At 39.6% G+C, this 14848-nt stretch overlaps 1 protein-coding gene across 5 annotated transcripts in view; it reads left to right on the forward strand.

Moving 5' to 3' along the window:
• The window catches only part of CTNNA2 (catenin alpha 2), a 1217480-nt gene that overhangs the window by 1130957 nt on the left and 71675 nt on the right, over positions 1 to 14848 (forward strand). For all 5 annotated transcript variants that reach the window (XM_068988298.1, XM_068988291.1, XM_068988305.1 and 2 more), the window contains one exon: positions 10745 to 10896. In XM_068988298.1, coding sequence (XP_068844399.1) covers positions 10745 to 10896 — 152 coding nt within the window. The remainder of the gene's footprint in view (positions 1 to 10744; positions 10897 to 14848) is intronic.

Consider the following 14848-nt stretch of genomic DNA (forward strand, 5'->3'; position numbering starts at 1 on the left):
GCAGCACGCCAGGCCTCCCTGTCCATCACCAACTCCCAGAGTTCACTCAAACTCACGTCCATCGAGTTGGTGATACCATCCAACTATCTCATCCTCTGTCATCCCCTTCTCCTCCTGCCCACAATCCCTCTCAGCATCAGAGTCTTTTCCAATGAGTCAACTCTTCTCATGAGGTGGCCAAAGTACTGGAGTTTCAGCTTTAGCATCATTCCTTCCAAAGAACACCCAGGACTGATCTCCTTTAGAATGGACTGATTGGATCTCCTTGCAGTCCAAGGGACCCTCAAGAGTCTTCTCCAGTACCACAGTTCAAAACCATCAATTCTTCAGCGTTCAGCTTTCTTCACAGTCCAACTTTCACATCCATACATGACTACTGGAAAAATCATAGCCTTGACTAGACGAACCTTTGTTGGCAAAGTAATGTCTCTGATTTTCAATATGCTATCTAGGTTGGTCATAACTTTTCTTCCAAGGAGTAAGCGTCTTTTAATTTCATGGCTGCAGTCACCATCTGCAGTGATTTGGGAGCCCAACAAAATAAAGTCTGACACTGTTTCCACAGTTTCCCCATCTATTTGCCATAAACTGATGGGGCCAGATGCCATGATCTTCATTTTCTGAATGTTGAGCTTTAAGCCAACTTTTTCACTCTCCTCTTTCACTTTCATCAAGAGGCTTTTTAGTTCCTCTTCACTTTCTGTCATAAGGGCGGTGTCATCTGCATATCTGAGGTTATTGAGATTTCTCTTGGCAATCTTGATTCCAGCTTGTGTTTCTTCCAATCCAGTGTTTCTCATGATGTACTCTGCATGTAACATTGTATAGGAGGCAGTAATTAAAAACATCCTAAAGAAAAAGAAATGCAAGAAGACAAAGTGGTTGTCTGAGAAGCCTTTACAAATAGTTGAGGAAAGAAGACAGATGAAAAGCAGGGGAAAAAGAGAAAGATATTCTCAACTTAATTCAGAGTTTCAGAGAATAGCAAGGAGAGATAAGAAAGCCTTCTTAAATGAATACTGCAAAGAAATAGAGGAAAACAGTAGAATGGGAAAGACTAGAGAGCTCTTCAAGAAATTGGAGAGATCAAGGGACTATTTCATGCAAAGATGGGCAAGATAAAGGACAGAAACAGCAAGGACCTAACAGAAGCAAAAGAGATTAAGAAGAGGTGGCAAGAATACATAGAAAAACTGTACAGAAAAGGTCGTAATGACCTGGATAACCACTATAGTGTGGTCACTCACCTAAAGCCAGACATTCTGAAGTATGGAATCAAGTGGGCCTTAGGTAACACTGCTATGAACAAACATAGTGAAAGTGATGGAATTCCAATGGAACTATCTAAAATTCCTAAAAGATGATGTTGTGAAATTGTTGCACCCAATATTTCAGGAAATTTGGAAAACTCAACAGGGGCCCCAGGACTGGAAAATATCAGTTTTCATTTCAATCCCAAAGAAGGGTAATTCCAAAGAGTATTCAAACTACCATACAATGGTGCTCATTTAACATCCTAGCAAGATAATGTTCAAAATCCTTCAAGCTGAACTTCAGAAGTACATGAGCTGAGAACTCTAGATATAAAGCTGGATTTAGAAAAGGCAGAGGAACCAGAGATCAAATTGCCAACATCTGTTGAATTATTGAGAAAGCAAAGGAATTCCATAAAAAAACATCTATTACTACTTCATTGACTACACTGCTGCTGCTGCTGCTAAGTCACTTCAGTCATGTCCATCTGTGTGACCCCATAGATGGCAGCCCACCAGGCTCCTCTGTCCCTGGTCTTCTCCAGGCAAGAATATTGAGGTGGGTTGCCATTTCTTTCTCCAAAGCATGCATGCATGCATGCTAAGTCACTTCAGTTGTGTCCGACTCTGTGCAACTCTATGGACACAGCCCACCAGGCTCCTCCATCCACTGGATTCTCCAGGCAAGAATACTGGAGTGGGTTGCCATTTCCTTCTCCACATTGACTACACTAAAGCCTTTGATTGTGGGGATCACAACAAACTGGAAAATTCTTAAAGAGATAGAAATACCAGACCACCTTACCTGCCTCCAGAGAAACCTGTATGCAGGTTAAGAAGTAACAGTTAGAACCAGACGTGGAACAACTGACTGGTTAAAAATTGGGAAACGACTATGTCATGACTGTGTGTTGTCAACCTGCTCATTTACCTTCTGTGCAGAGTACATCATGCAAAATGCTGGGTTGGATGACACACAAGTAGAATCAAGATTGTTTGGAGAAATATCAACATTTCAAATATGCAGATGTTACCACTCTAATGGCAGAAAGTGAAGAGGAACTAAAGAGCTTCTTGGTGAGGGTAAAATAAGGGAGTGAATAAGCTGGCTTAAAACTCAACACTAAAAAATCTAAGATCATGGCATCCAGTTCCATTACTTCATGGCAAATAGAAGGGGAAAAAGTGAAAGCAGTGACAGATTTTCTTTTCTTTGGTTCCAGAATCACTACAGACAGTGACTGCAGCCATGAAATGAAAAGACACTTACTCCTTGGAAGGAAACCTATGAGAGACATGTCTAGAAATGTCTAGGTTTCTACTTTTAGAAACCTAGACAGTGTATTAAAAAGTAGAATCATGAGTTTGCCAACAGAAGTCTGTATACTCAAAGCTGTGGTTTTTCTAGTAGTCATGTATAGATGTGGCAGTTGGACCATAAGGAAGACTGAGCACTGAAGAACTGATGCTTTCGAATTGTGGTGCTGGTGATGACTCTTGAGAATCTCTTGGAATGCAAGGAAATCAAACCATTCAATCCTAAAGGAAATCAACCCTGAATATCCATTGGAAGGACTAAAGCTGAAGCTTCAATATACTGGCTACCTGATACAAAGAGCTGACTCATTTGGACCTTGATGCTGGGAAAGTTTGAAGGCAAAAGAAGAAAGGGGAGGCAGAGGATGAGATGGTTAGATAACATCACTGACTCAATGGACATGAATTAGATCAAACTCCAGGAGACAGTGAAAGATAGAGAAGCCTGGCATGGTACAGTCTATGGGGTCACAGAGTCATATACTACTTAGCTATTGAACAACAACAATAACTTATGAAATTTTTTAAATAAAATCACTGAATTAATAGGAAGTGATGGGTAGAGAGAAACTTAATATGTGCAATGTGATACTACTCATTTTGTCCCTGAAATATTCAATGACAAACAGTTTCCTTCCTGTGTCCTATTCTTCCACTTCCCATCCTTCTTCCATCTGAATCTATGAGCTACACTAGAAGTATAATATGAGCTTCAGATGCAGTTAATGAGGAAGATATGGTCTCTGCCTAAAACTGACTCCCTGAAGTTGACATACTTCAGGGAAGTAGAGTGCACTAAACAATCCTATTGGATTGTATCAAGTACTATATTAGTGCAGGAATAATTAAGAGGCTATAAAATTATAGAGAATTGCCAACTTTGGAGTGTCTGGGAATTAAGGAATCCTTCACAATGGCAGTTGATTCTAATTTGGGTATTGAAGATTGAGGAAGTATTGACCAGGGCCAGAGGGAGAAGTATATTTTAGTATGAAAGTCCATTTGGTCCATTGATCATGGACATGTTGGTATGATATGGTATGTTTCTGTCATATTTGAAGACATAGAAGTAATTCAGTCTAATTGAAACGTTTGAATATAGGTAGGAATAGGTGGGAAGACAGAGGCAGATAAGAATTATAGGCAGGTGTAAGATGTTTGTGTTATATCTTGATAAAGAGGTTTTGTTATCCCATTTATAGTAAAGGGAGTGATTGGAAGATTTAAAGCAGGGCGAGGACATTTTGGGTAGTTCCTCAGAGCTAGTTGCATGGATTGGCCATTCATTTCCACTTCTTCCGGTTTACCTTGGATTGGCTCTTATGATTGTCAGCGATGTTATTTGCATCGTTAGTACAGCTTTTTGTTCATTTTATTGACTCACTCTGTGCTCTGAAACTTCACAGCTGAAGTCTCTCAGGAGGATTCAGTCTAGATCTTCTTCACCTCTGGTTTAGGATCTCCATTGACAGCAGAACGAGGCGACCTTGATTTTTATATGCATACTTAACTCTGATTTAATTACTCCTGGAATGTCATTCTGTGGCCTGGTGTGCACTCTGCATGCAAAAGTACAGGGAGAATTTAAGACTTTATTTCCAACTTTGATCACCCTTTCAGGACATGAGCTATTAAGGAGTAATTCACAATTTATGATAAATAACAATAATGTGGTGTCTACACTTTTGGATGTAATTCAGAAATTAGAAAGAAGCTTCTATTTATATAATCCCATATCAGAAATTCTGTTAATATAGAATGTTTGACTCACAAAGGTAGTGCTGTGTTTTGTCCTATTTAGTGGGAAGCAGAATTAGCATCATATTGGAAGTACTTTCAGGCTTTTTCTATCGCAGTATTACTTGAGAGTATTTCATGTTTCAGACTCTATTAAAGTGCTGGAAGAATTCATAGTTAAAGTAAAATATTTGGTTTGTCATGATGGATCATGTGTGTGTATTCAGTGGCTAAGTCATATCTGACTGTTTGAGACCATGTGGATTGCAACCTGCCAGGTTCCCCTATTCATAGGATTTTCCAGGCAAGAATACTGGTGTGTACGTGCATGCTTAGTCACTTGTCATGTCTGACTATTTGTTACTCTGTGGACTGTAGCCCACCAGGCTCCTCTGTCCATGGGATTCTCCAGGCAAGAATACTGGAGTGCATTGCCATGCCCTCCCTGGACCTCCAGGAGAATTTTGCAATCCAGAAATCAAACCTGAGTCTCCTGTGTCTTTTGCATTGGCAGGTGGATTCTTTGCCACTGAACCACCCAGGAATCCAAACTGTCCTGTAAACTTTTGTTTGTCTGTCTTATCACTTCAAATACAAAAGAGGATAAAACTTAAACAGAAAATAGAACAGCAATGTGGAGAGCAAAGGTATGTTGGTTAAAGTGTGGTAGCAGTTGACCAAGCCCTAAATAATTAAGTACTGAATACACTTAGCAACAGAGCATGGAGGAAAATTTTCTTAAGGGTCAGACCTGAAAAATGCTGATTGTAGTAAGAGAAATAGATGTCTTGTCTGTTATAATATATAAATATCAAATGGAATAGGTTCAGGTTCTAGGTTTTACCAGCTTGAGCAGTGTAATAAGTCATTGGAATATTAATGCTAAATTTCCCTTTGAGCACCTCTTTGGAAAAGTAAAGCTTTCACATCTGTTCATCCACCATTTTTTTTTTTTTTCCTCCTTGGAAAATGGATGGTATTTTCTGTTGTAGTCTCTTGTTTCTGCCTCTTCTGACAATGCCACCTCCACATTGTTGTTCCTACAAAAACTCTAACTCCTAAATCTAACAAGTGGGATTCTGTACCCCATGCTGGAACAAACAGAATACCTGTCTCCAAACCTGGGGTTTCCAAGCAGTACAGGTGATGTTTTGGGCCCCAAAGTGTCCCTTATGAAAATGGTCCATTAGAGTTTAGCTTGGGGTTTCCCTGGTGGCTCAGCAGGAAAGAATCTGCCTGCAATTCATAGGACATAAGAGACACAAATTGGAAGATTCCCTAGAGAATCCCTGGACTGGGAAGATTCCCTAGAGAAGAGCATGGCAATCCACTCCGGTATTCAGAATCCCATGGACAGAGAAGCCTGGTGGGCTACAGTCCATGGGGTCGCAAAGAGTTGGACACGACTGAAGTGACTGAGTACACACAGAGTTTAGCTTTATTCTCTCTCATTTGAGAGAATCAGGGCTAGAGGCATGTGGAGACAGAGCCTGTGACCTCCTGCATTTTTCTCCTCCCCAGCTCTCCTCAAGATGACCTTGAACAGACAAAACAAAGCAATACAACGCCACTCTTCCTTTTAGACCCTAATCAAAAGTTTTCCTCCAGAGAGCAAAGGGGATGGAGACTGCTAGACTCAGCTTTCCAGCTGGCAGGTTTTAAGGTGGAATATTAAACATGTGATCAGTCACAGTTTCTGAGGGATTTCTTCACTTAGTACTGTGGATCAAATCAATTTCTACTATGTTCTGGGCCATGAAGTAGAACTTAATTTTTTTCAGAGCCTTATTCTATAAGGAGAGATACAGCTTTCTGGGCAATATATTGATCTCTTTTTAAATATTTGAAATTTGAGAAATTCAAATATACCAAATGAACAGAGACTCATAAAACTTACACCCAACTTGTACCCCAAGGTATAACAAATATTAAGATTTGGCAATATCTGATCCTTTAAATCACTTATTATTTGCAGGTTTAATAAAACTCTTGTTATTATTAACTCTTGGAATATTAAACCTAACAAAAGACAGCTGTAACTGTAGAAACACAGGAAATTCCTGTGCTCCCAATGTAAACAGTCTCCTAATCAGTATCATCCCAGAAGTCAGTATTTGGGCATGCCCTAGCTAATGTTCTAATTTACTGGTGGGACTAGAAAGTTTCATTTTACTAGATTTTGACAAAGCATATGCCATTTTTTTCTCCATCTATGTAGAAGAATACCCTTTTTTCACATGTTCAGTAAGAATTATATTGTAAGCCTTAGTTTGTTTTCCCATCCACCAACAAGTATGAAATATCTCATTGTTTACATTGTAATTTTTCCAATTATCAGTGAAGTCAAGCATCTTAGGTGTTTGTCAATAATATGGGATTTCCTTTCTATGAAGTGCCTTTTCTAATCTTTTATCTATTTTTAATTTTTTCTTATTGATTTGTAAGAGTATTTTTTTTTTAATTTTTATTTTTACTTTATTTCACTTTACAATACTGTATTGGTTTTGCCACACATTGACATGAATCCACCACGGGTATACATACGTTCCCAAACATGAACCCCCCTCCCACCTCCCTCCCCATAACATCTCTCTGGGTCATCCCCGTGCACCAGCCCCAAGCATCCTGTATCCTGCATCAGACATAGACTGGCGGTTTGTTTCTTACATGATAGTATACATGTTTCAATGCCATTCTCCCAAATCATTCCACCCTCTCCCTCTCCCTCTGAGTCCAAAAGTCCACTCTACACATCTGTGTCTCTTTTGCTGTTTTGCATACAGGGTCAAGATGTGGGAATACCAATCATTGATCAGTTATAAAAAAAAAGGACAAAGATTTGTGCATATAAATGCTACTGATGCTATCATACACATCTGTAAAATTGTTGATGGCCATGATGGCAGCTTTGATATCAAATTAGATTAATATTATTTAAAATTTGGTTTAAGAAAAGAAAGGAATTTTTAACTTTAAGGAAGACACTCATATGAAAATAATAGATACATGCAAAAATGTTTTCATGCTTAAGAAGATCAATCTCAATGATCTAGATTAGTTAATCATGTAAAACAGTTAATTCCCAACACAAATGGATGGCTGAAATGGTTTTAGCTTAATGTGGTAGTTTTTAGAAATATATTTTTATTTAAATCATATTTTGCAGCAATTCAGGTCAATCTCTCTCAGTTCCTTTCATATAAAAGCAGTTCAAAGGCCCAAGTGAAAAATTCAAATAGTATAGAGAACCAATGATAGTAATTTACTCACAGAGGAAATTTACCTTTTGCAATTCTTTGGTTTTGATAATTTCCATTGAAAGAGTGGTTACTATGTTTTCTTCTAACACTCTAATATCTAATATCACAAGTCTAATATTTGACTTTTCTAGTAGAAATACAATTTTTAAGGAGTGTTTTATCTTAACTACTCTGATCCTTGACAGTAAAGTAATTTAGCAGAGTTTCTCATGCTAGGGATTAAAATGGACGTTAAAATATCCACTGAGGATAAAAATGGTTGGATGGCATCACTGACACAATGGACATGCGTTTGGGTGGACTCCAGGAATTGGTGATGGACAGGGAGGCCTGGAGTGCTGTGGTTCATAGGGTCACAAAGAGTCGGACACCACTGAGTGACTGAACTGAACTGAGAATGAAAAGGAGGATCATGATGAACCAGGGATGAGAGTCCGGAAATGGAAAGAGATGAATGGCGTTTTTGCTTTATTGTCCTTGTAAATAAAATAAATTGTGCTTCTGGCTTTCATTTGCCATGTGAATTGATTTTTACAAGATAACAGTTGAAAAAATTGAGTTATAATTTTCAAGAATCAGTGAATCATCAGCATTTCTTAAGTAGCCACTGAGTGTACTTTCTACAAACTTCTGGTCTGTATGCAGGTGTCCTCATTTAGGGAAAGAGGTGCCTGCATTTTAAAATATTCATATGTATCCTCTGGCATATCAACAAAGTCCTGGTAAAATGGAACAGAACCAAATTTATTTCTGAGTCCATTGGTCTCTTTCTGTAGTCTTTCTGTTGGAATATTCTGGGATTTCTCTCTCTTCTCAGACAGTCTTTCCACAAGTCTTCCTTCACAGCCATTTCCCCACCTTCAAAGTCTCAAGACCTTCATTCCAGAAAGAAGTGGAATGGATTGGATCATTTTGTTCATATTTTACTATGCAATGATGTAGACTAAGTCTTCTACTCAACCAGCTGTGGCTTTAGTGTCTGATATTAGTTGCATATTTACTGAGGCTTTTTAAGGCAAGATGCCATCCAGTGCATTTGTATGCATTACCTCACTGAACCCCAAGGTAGGATTTACTATTATATTTTATAGACAAAGAAACAGATTTAGAAGATTTTAGAAAAGATGGTACGTCTTCTAGGTGCCTCAGTGGTAAAGAATCTACCTGCCAAGCAGGAGAGGAGTGTTCAATCCCTGGGTCAGGAAGGAAATGGCAACCCACTCAGTATTCTGGCCTGGGAAATCCCATTGACAGAAGAGGCGGGTGGGCTACAGTCCATGGAATCACAAAGACTCAGAGATAGTGAGTAAAAGCAGCAGCAGCAAGAGAGCAAGGTCAAGGTTTCACAGCTAGGAGTTAGCAGAAGTGAAACTCAGCTTCAGTTCCGTTCAGTTCAGTCGCTTAATCATGTCTGACTCTTTGCGACCCCATGAATCGCAGCACGCCAGACCTCCCTGTCCATCATCATCTCTCGGAGTTCACTCAAACTCACGTCCATCGAGTTGGTGATGCCATCCAGCCATCTCATCCTTGGTCATCCCCTTCCCCTCCTGCTCCCAATCCCTCCCAGCACCAGAATCTTCTCCAATGAGTCAACTCTTCGCATGAGGTGGCCAAAGTACTGGAGTTTCAGCTTTAGCATCATTCCTTCCAAAGAACACCCAGGGCTGATCTCCTTTAGAATGGACTGGTTGGATCTCCTTGCAGTCCAAGAGACTCTCAAGAGTCTTCTCCAACACCACAGTTCAAAAGCATCAATTCTTCAGCCCTCAGCTTTCTTCACAGTCCAACTCTCACTTCCATACATGACTACTGGAAAAACCATAGCCTTGACTAGACGGACCTTTGTTGGCAAAGTAATGTCTCTGATTTTCAATATACTATCTAGGTTGCTCATTACTTTTCTTTCAAGGAGTAAGTGTCTTTGAATTTCATGGCTGCAATCACCATCTGCAGTGATTTTGAATCCCCCGCCCCCCCTGCAAAAAAAAAGTCTGACACTGTTTCCACTGTTTCCCCATCTATTTCCCATGAAGTGATGGGACCAGATGCCATGGTCTTCGTTTTCTGAATGTTGAGCTTTAAGCCAACTTTTTCACTCTCCTCTTTCACTTTCATCAAGAGGCTTTTTAGCTCCTCTTCACTTTCTGCCATAAGGGTGGTGTCATCTGCATAGCTGAGGTGATTGAGATTTCTCCTGGCAATCTTGATTCCAGCTTGTGCTTCTTCCAGCCCAGTGTTTTTCATGATGTACTCTGCATAGAAGTTAAATAAGCAGGGTGACAATAAACAGCCTTGATGTACTCCTTTTCCTATTTGGAACCAGTCCATTGTCCCATGTCCAGTTCTAACTGTTGCTTCCTGATCTGCATATAGGTTTCTCAAGAGGCAGGTTAGGTGGTCCGGTATTCCCATCTCTTTCAGAATTTTCCACAGTTTCTTGTGATCCACAGAGTCAAAGGCTTTGGCATAGTCAATAAAGCAGAAATAGATGTTTTTGTGGAACTCTCTTGCTTTTTCAATGATCCAGCGGATGTTGGCAATTTGGCCTCTGGTTCCTCTGCCTTTCCTAAAACCAGCTTGAACATCTAGAGGTTCATGGTTCACGTATTGCTGAAGCCTGGCTTGGAGAATTTTGAGCATTACTTTACTAGCATGTGAGATGGGTGCAATTGTGCAGTAGTTTGAGCATTCTTTGGCATTGCCTTTCTTTCAGATTGGAATGAAAACTGACCTTTTCCAGTCCTGTGGCCACTGCTGAGTTTTGCAAATTTTCTGGCATATTGAGTGCAGCACTTTCACAGCATCATCTTTCAGGATTTGAAATAGCTCAACTGGAATTCCATCACGTCCACTAGCTTTGTTCGTAGTTGAAACTCAGCTTAGGATAACATGAAACCTGGACTCACATACAGTATACCACACTAACTTGGGCAGGTTTCACAAACTTGCGCTGTTGCACACCATCACCTTTCATGGAGTAATGATTTCTTCCCCCTACTGAAGGTAAATGGCACAAAGATCACTAAATTGGGTCCAGTAGGGGTACTGGACGGGTGGACACCAGGCTCCCCTTGAATGTTGGAATGCCCAGAGCCTGCCACCTTCCCTAGGAGAAACAAGGAAGCATGAAAGAAAGACTGCCTAATCCACTGCTTTTCACTTTGTTTACACCAGTGATGCCACGCTTTGCTGAACAAGTGGAGGTTGCCATTGAAGCCCTGAGTGCCAACGTCCCTCAGCCATTTGAGGAGAATGAGTTCATCGATGCCTCTCGCCTGGTGTATGACGGCGTCCGGGACATCAGAAAGGCTGTGCTGATGATCAGGGTATGTGAGGCCTCTGTAGCTTGGAGCTGATTTGGAATGTCCTCAAATAATTTACTCTTTGTATATTTTTTCTTGATTATTTAGTTTAACATAGTAAACTGTTTGGCTCCTCATTTAGTCAGACAAGGGGGACTTTTTACTTATAAAGGGATTAGTGATCCCAACAAGTCTAGATCAGCACTGAATGTCCTGGAGGGTGATGTCCTGCCTGCTTCTTCCACACATTATTACCTTAATTTGATACCCACTTAGGGGTGCCCTTGCCATTCCCCTTTGCTAACACCATTTCCCCTTATAATCAGAAAGCCATGTGATTAAAGAAAATGAAGATCACCCCACTTAGTAGTATTAGTGATCATGATAATGATAATAATAATGACAATGCAATAAAGTGATAGATAGCTACATTCTTCTTGTAACAGATCATTAAGATATAAATAAGGCTAAATAATCTTTCAGCAAACCTCTCCTATCACCTTTCTTACTATCTTCCCATCCCCCAATCTTCTGATCTTGGGTAGCTGTGAGTCTTCCAAACTATTGCCTAGATGATTAGACACACACGAGAAAACATAATATAACAGATTTCAAAACTCAGTTAAGCGTTACTTACAACTTGCTTTGTTTGCCCATAGTGTGCCTTTGTCTATCTCTGTGAAGACAATAGCTTACCTTATCCTATTTAACAGTTGTGTAATATTCCATCATAAGTTGAGAATTTTTTGTCCTTACCTTATTGACAGTTAAGTATAGTAGGTTTCAAATGCTTTTCTTAGCCACAGAACTCTTTCATAAAATAAACTTTGGTTGATGACATGGATATGTTTGTGACTATTAGGACTGAGGTAGAGATGATGAGTCTGCAGTGCTCATCTTGCTATCCTATGGAAATATATATAAGCCACATGTACAATTTCAATTTTTAGTAGGTATGTTGATAAGGAAAAAAAAAACCAGGTGAAATTAGTTTTAAGAACATATTTTATTTACTTCAGTCAATATCCAAAGGTAGCATTTCAACACGTGGCACCAGAGGCATTTAAAGTTTTTAATAGCTCCGTGTATCTGCGGCCACCATTTTGGATGAGGCAGCCCTAGGCTATATCTCCATCCTCAGCCTTCATTGTTGTCTCTGGGGCTGCTCAATGAACTGCAAGTTAATCGCTGAGTGCACCTTGAAAAACTTTCTCTCGGAGTGACCACTGAGCATCTAAACCAACATCCCCTCAAACACAGCAAAACAGTAGCAATCAGTTTATTTTAAATCAACTTATTTTCTGTGTACAATCCTTCGGTACTTCAAGAAGTATCTGTGATTTGTTGGTCTCTCTGGACAATGCTTACTTAGTTCTTTAAAGAGTTCATGTATGGCATTAATTCTTCTCCAAATTTGGGTATCTTTGAAATCATGAAGTCATTAAACCTATGTGTATCCTCTTTGACTGTGGTACCCAAGACACAGCATGATGCTTCCAAGGTGATCTGAGCAGGCAGAGTAGAGCATCACCAGAAAGGGTCTCTCTTCCATCTTTATGGACATTAATGATTGTCCTGAAACATTCGGCTAGCTTCTTTGCTGAGGAGCAACCATAGCATATTCTTATCTTCTCATTTTTAGGCAATTTGATTTTCCATGTTAAATCCATCTCTTTTTCATAATAATTCCATGATTAATTCAAAGTTTTCAGAGAATTGTATAAGTGTATCAGACAGTACTAAATGTATATAACAATGTGGAATTCAATTTTGGACAAGACGGTCAGACGTATTTCCTGTTCTTCCAACTTTCCTATTTTAGATCTGTCAAAATCTTACTATCTTTCAAGACCTGGCTCAAATCTTCTTTCCCTAAATTTTCTCCCTCAAAAAACCTGATACTATTCTTTCAGTTCAGTTCAGCTGCTCAGTTGTGTCCGACTCTTTGCAACCCCATGAATTGCAGCACTCCAGGCCTCCCTGTCCATCACCAACTTCCAGAGTTCACTCAAACTTGCATCCATCGAGTCGCTGATGCCATCCAACTGTCTCATCCTCTGTCGTCCCCTTTTCCTCCTGCCCCTAATCCCTCCCAGCATCAGAGTCTTTTCCAATGAGTCAACTCTTCACATGAGGTGGCCAAAGTATTGGAGTTTCAGCTTTAGCATCATTCTAGACCTCAAAAAAAAAATAGTGGAAAGATCGTAATCTTTACACTAATTTTTTTGAGGTCTATTACTTTCTTTAGGGGCTTCCCTGGTGGCTCTTCCCTGGTAGTAAAGAATCCACCTGCATTGGCAGGAGACATGGGTTTGATCCTTGGATTGGGAAGACCCCCTGGAGAAGGAAATGGCAACCTACTCCAGTGTTTTTGTCTGAGAGATCCCATGGACAGAGAAGCTTGTTCAGCTGCAGTCCATGGAGTCACGAAAGAGTTGGACATGACATAGCCACTGAAGAAGGAAAGTGGCAACCCACTCCAGTATTTTGCTTGGGAGATCCCATGGACAGAAGAGTCTGGTGGGCTACAGTCCATGGTGTCACGAGTTGGACACAAATTAGCCACCAAGTGACAGCAACAACCTTCTTTAGGCTAAACTTTTGGAAAGCAAAAGCTGTATTTTTTTTCCTTTCACAGTGATGCATTGTTTGGTACAGTGCTTGATACTATGTGTGATGGACTTCCCTGGTGGTCCAGTGGCTAAGACTCTAGGCTACCAATGCAGGAGACCCAGAGTTTAATCCCTGGTTAGGGAACTAGATTCCCCATGCTGCAATTAAGACCCAGCAGAGCCAATAAATAAATAAATAAAAGTAAATATTAAAAAAAAAATACAATGTGTGTTAGGGAAAAAGAGAAACAGATACCTCTGGAGATAGGAAGGTGACAGAGGGAAAAGTATGAGAATTAGAGGAGAAAGGAAAAATAGGCTTTTAAACCTGTGTTTCTCCCATTATATACTAACTTGTGAAATAATAGACCATGAGAGTTATGTTTTCAAAGCATTTGGCACTAAATTACACTATAATTCTCAAGACATATTCCCTTTTTTGCCATTTTTCTGCTTTGTTAGCCTTCACATTTTTGTGACAACTATTCATCTGGGAGGCTGAGCAAGTTTATAGCCATCATTCACTTATTCATTCATGAGCTGTAAAAAAAACATAATTTAGGTAAAAATGCCATATCTTTGTTACATAAAGTGTCATTCCTCCATCTTGACATTTCAAATGATTTGATCAGATGGATTTCATACCACTTAAAACAGGAAGGGAGAAATGTATGGTATGTACAAATTGTTATTTTAAAAGTCTTTCTTCTTTCAGCACCAAAACGGCTTCATTTTATACTTAAATTCTTGGTTTGGTTTCTATGTATGATAGTTGTCTGCTTTAAAATATCATTGCACTGAATCAGGTAGAAGACAGTAAGACAAGTGGAGCTCTTTTCCAGCTAAACTGGCCATGCCTTCTCTCTCAAAGTGTTGATTATGCTTTAGAAAAAATAAGAATTTTTCAAGAAAATATATGCAGAAAGGACCTTGAAAGGTCAGATTTCCCATCACCTTGTCTTTCAGCAATCAATACATATTTAATGGCGATGTTAGTATGTAGGTGCTCCAGGCCAGCTCAAGGCAACCCTCTGAAGCAGACAAAGCTTGTCTTTCTGGTATTTCAACCTCACCTTTCAGGCTCTTACTTCTCTTTGGGAGCAGGTCAACTCTACTTCTCTTTCATACTACTTTTTTTGTTTGCTTCTTACTGAGGCTTGTCCTTGGTGACCTATTAGCTACATAGGAATTTTCTGATTACCTTAACATAGTAGTTTAAAAAATGAATAGGCAAATACGGCTCACCAGAATTTGTTTGATTTTCATTATTTGCAGTAGTTGCCTTCAGTGAATTCTGAATTAAGGAATATGGAATCAGTGCTCCTAGGGGAAATTCAAGGTTAGGTTCCTGTGAGCCTCTGGTC

This window comes from Capricornis sumatraensis, chromosome 1, assembly GCF_032405125.1.
Source record: "Capricornis sumatraensis isolate serow.1 chromosome 1, serow.2, whole genome shotgun sequence".
NCBI classification, from domain to species: Eukaryota; Metazoa; Chordata; class Mammalia; order Artiodactyla; family Bovidae; genus Capricornis; species Capricornis sumatraensis.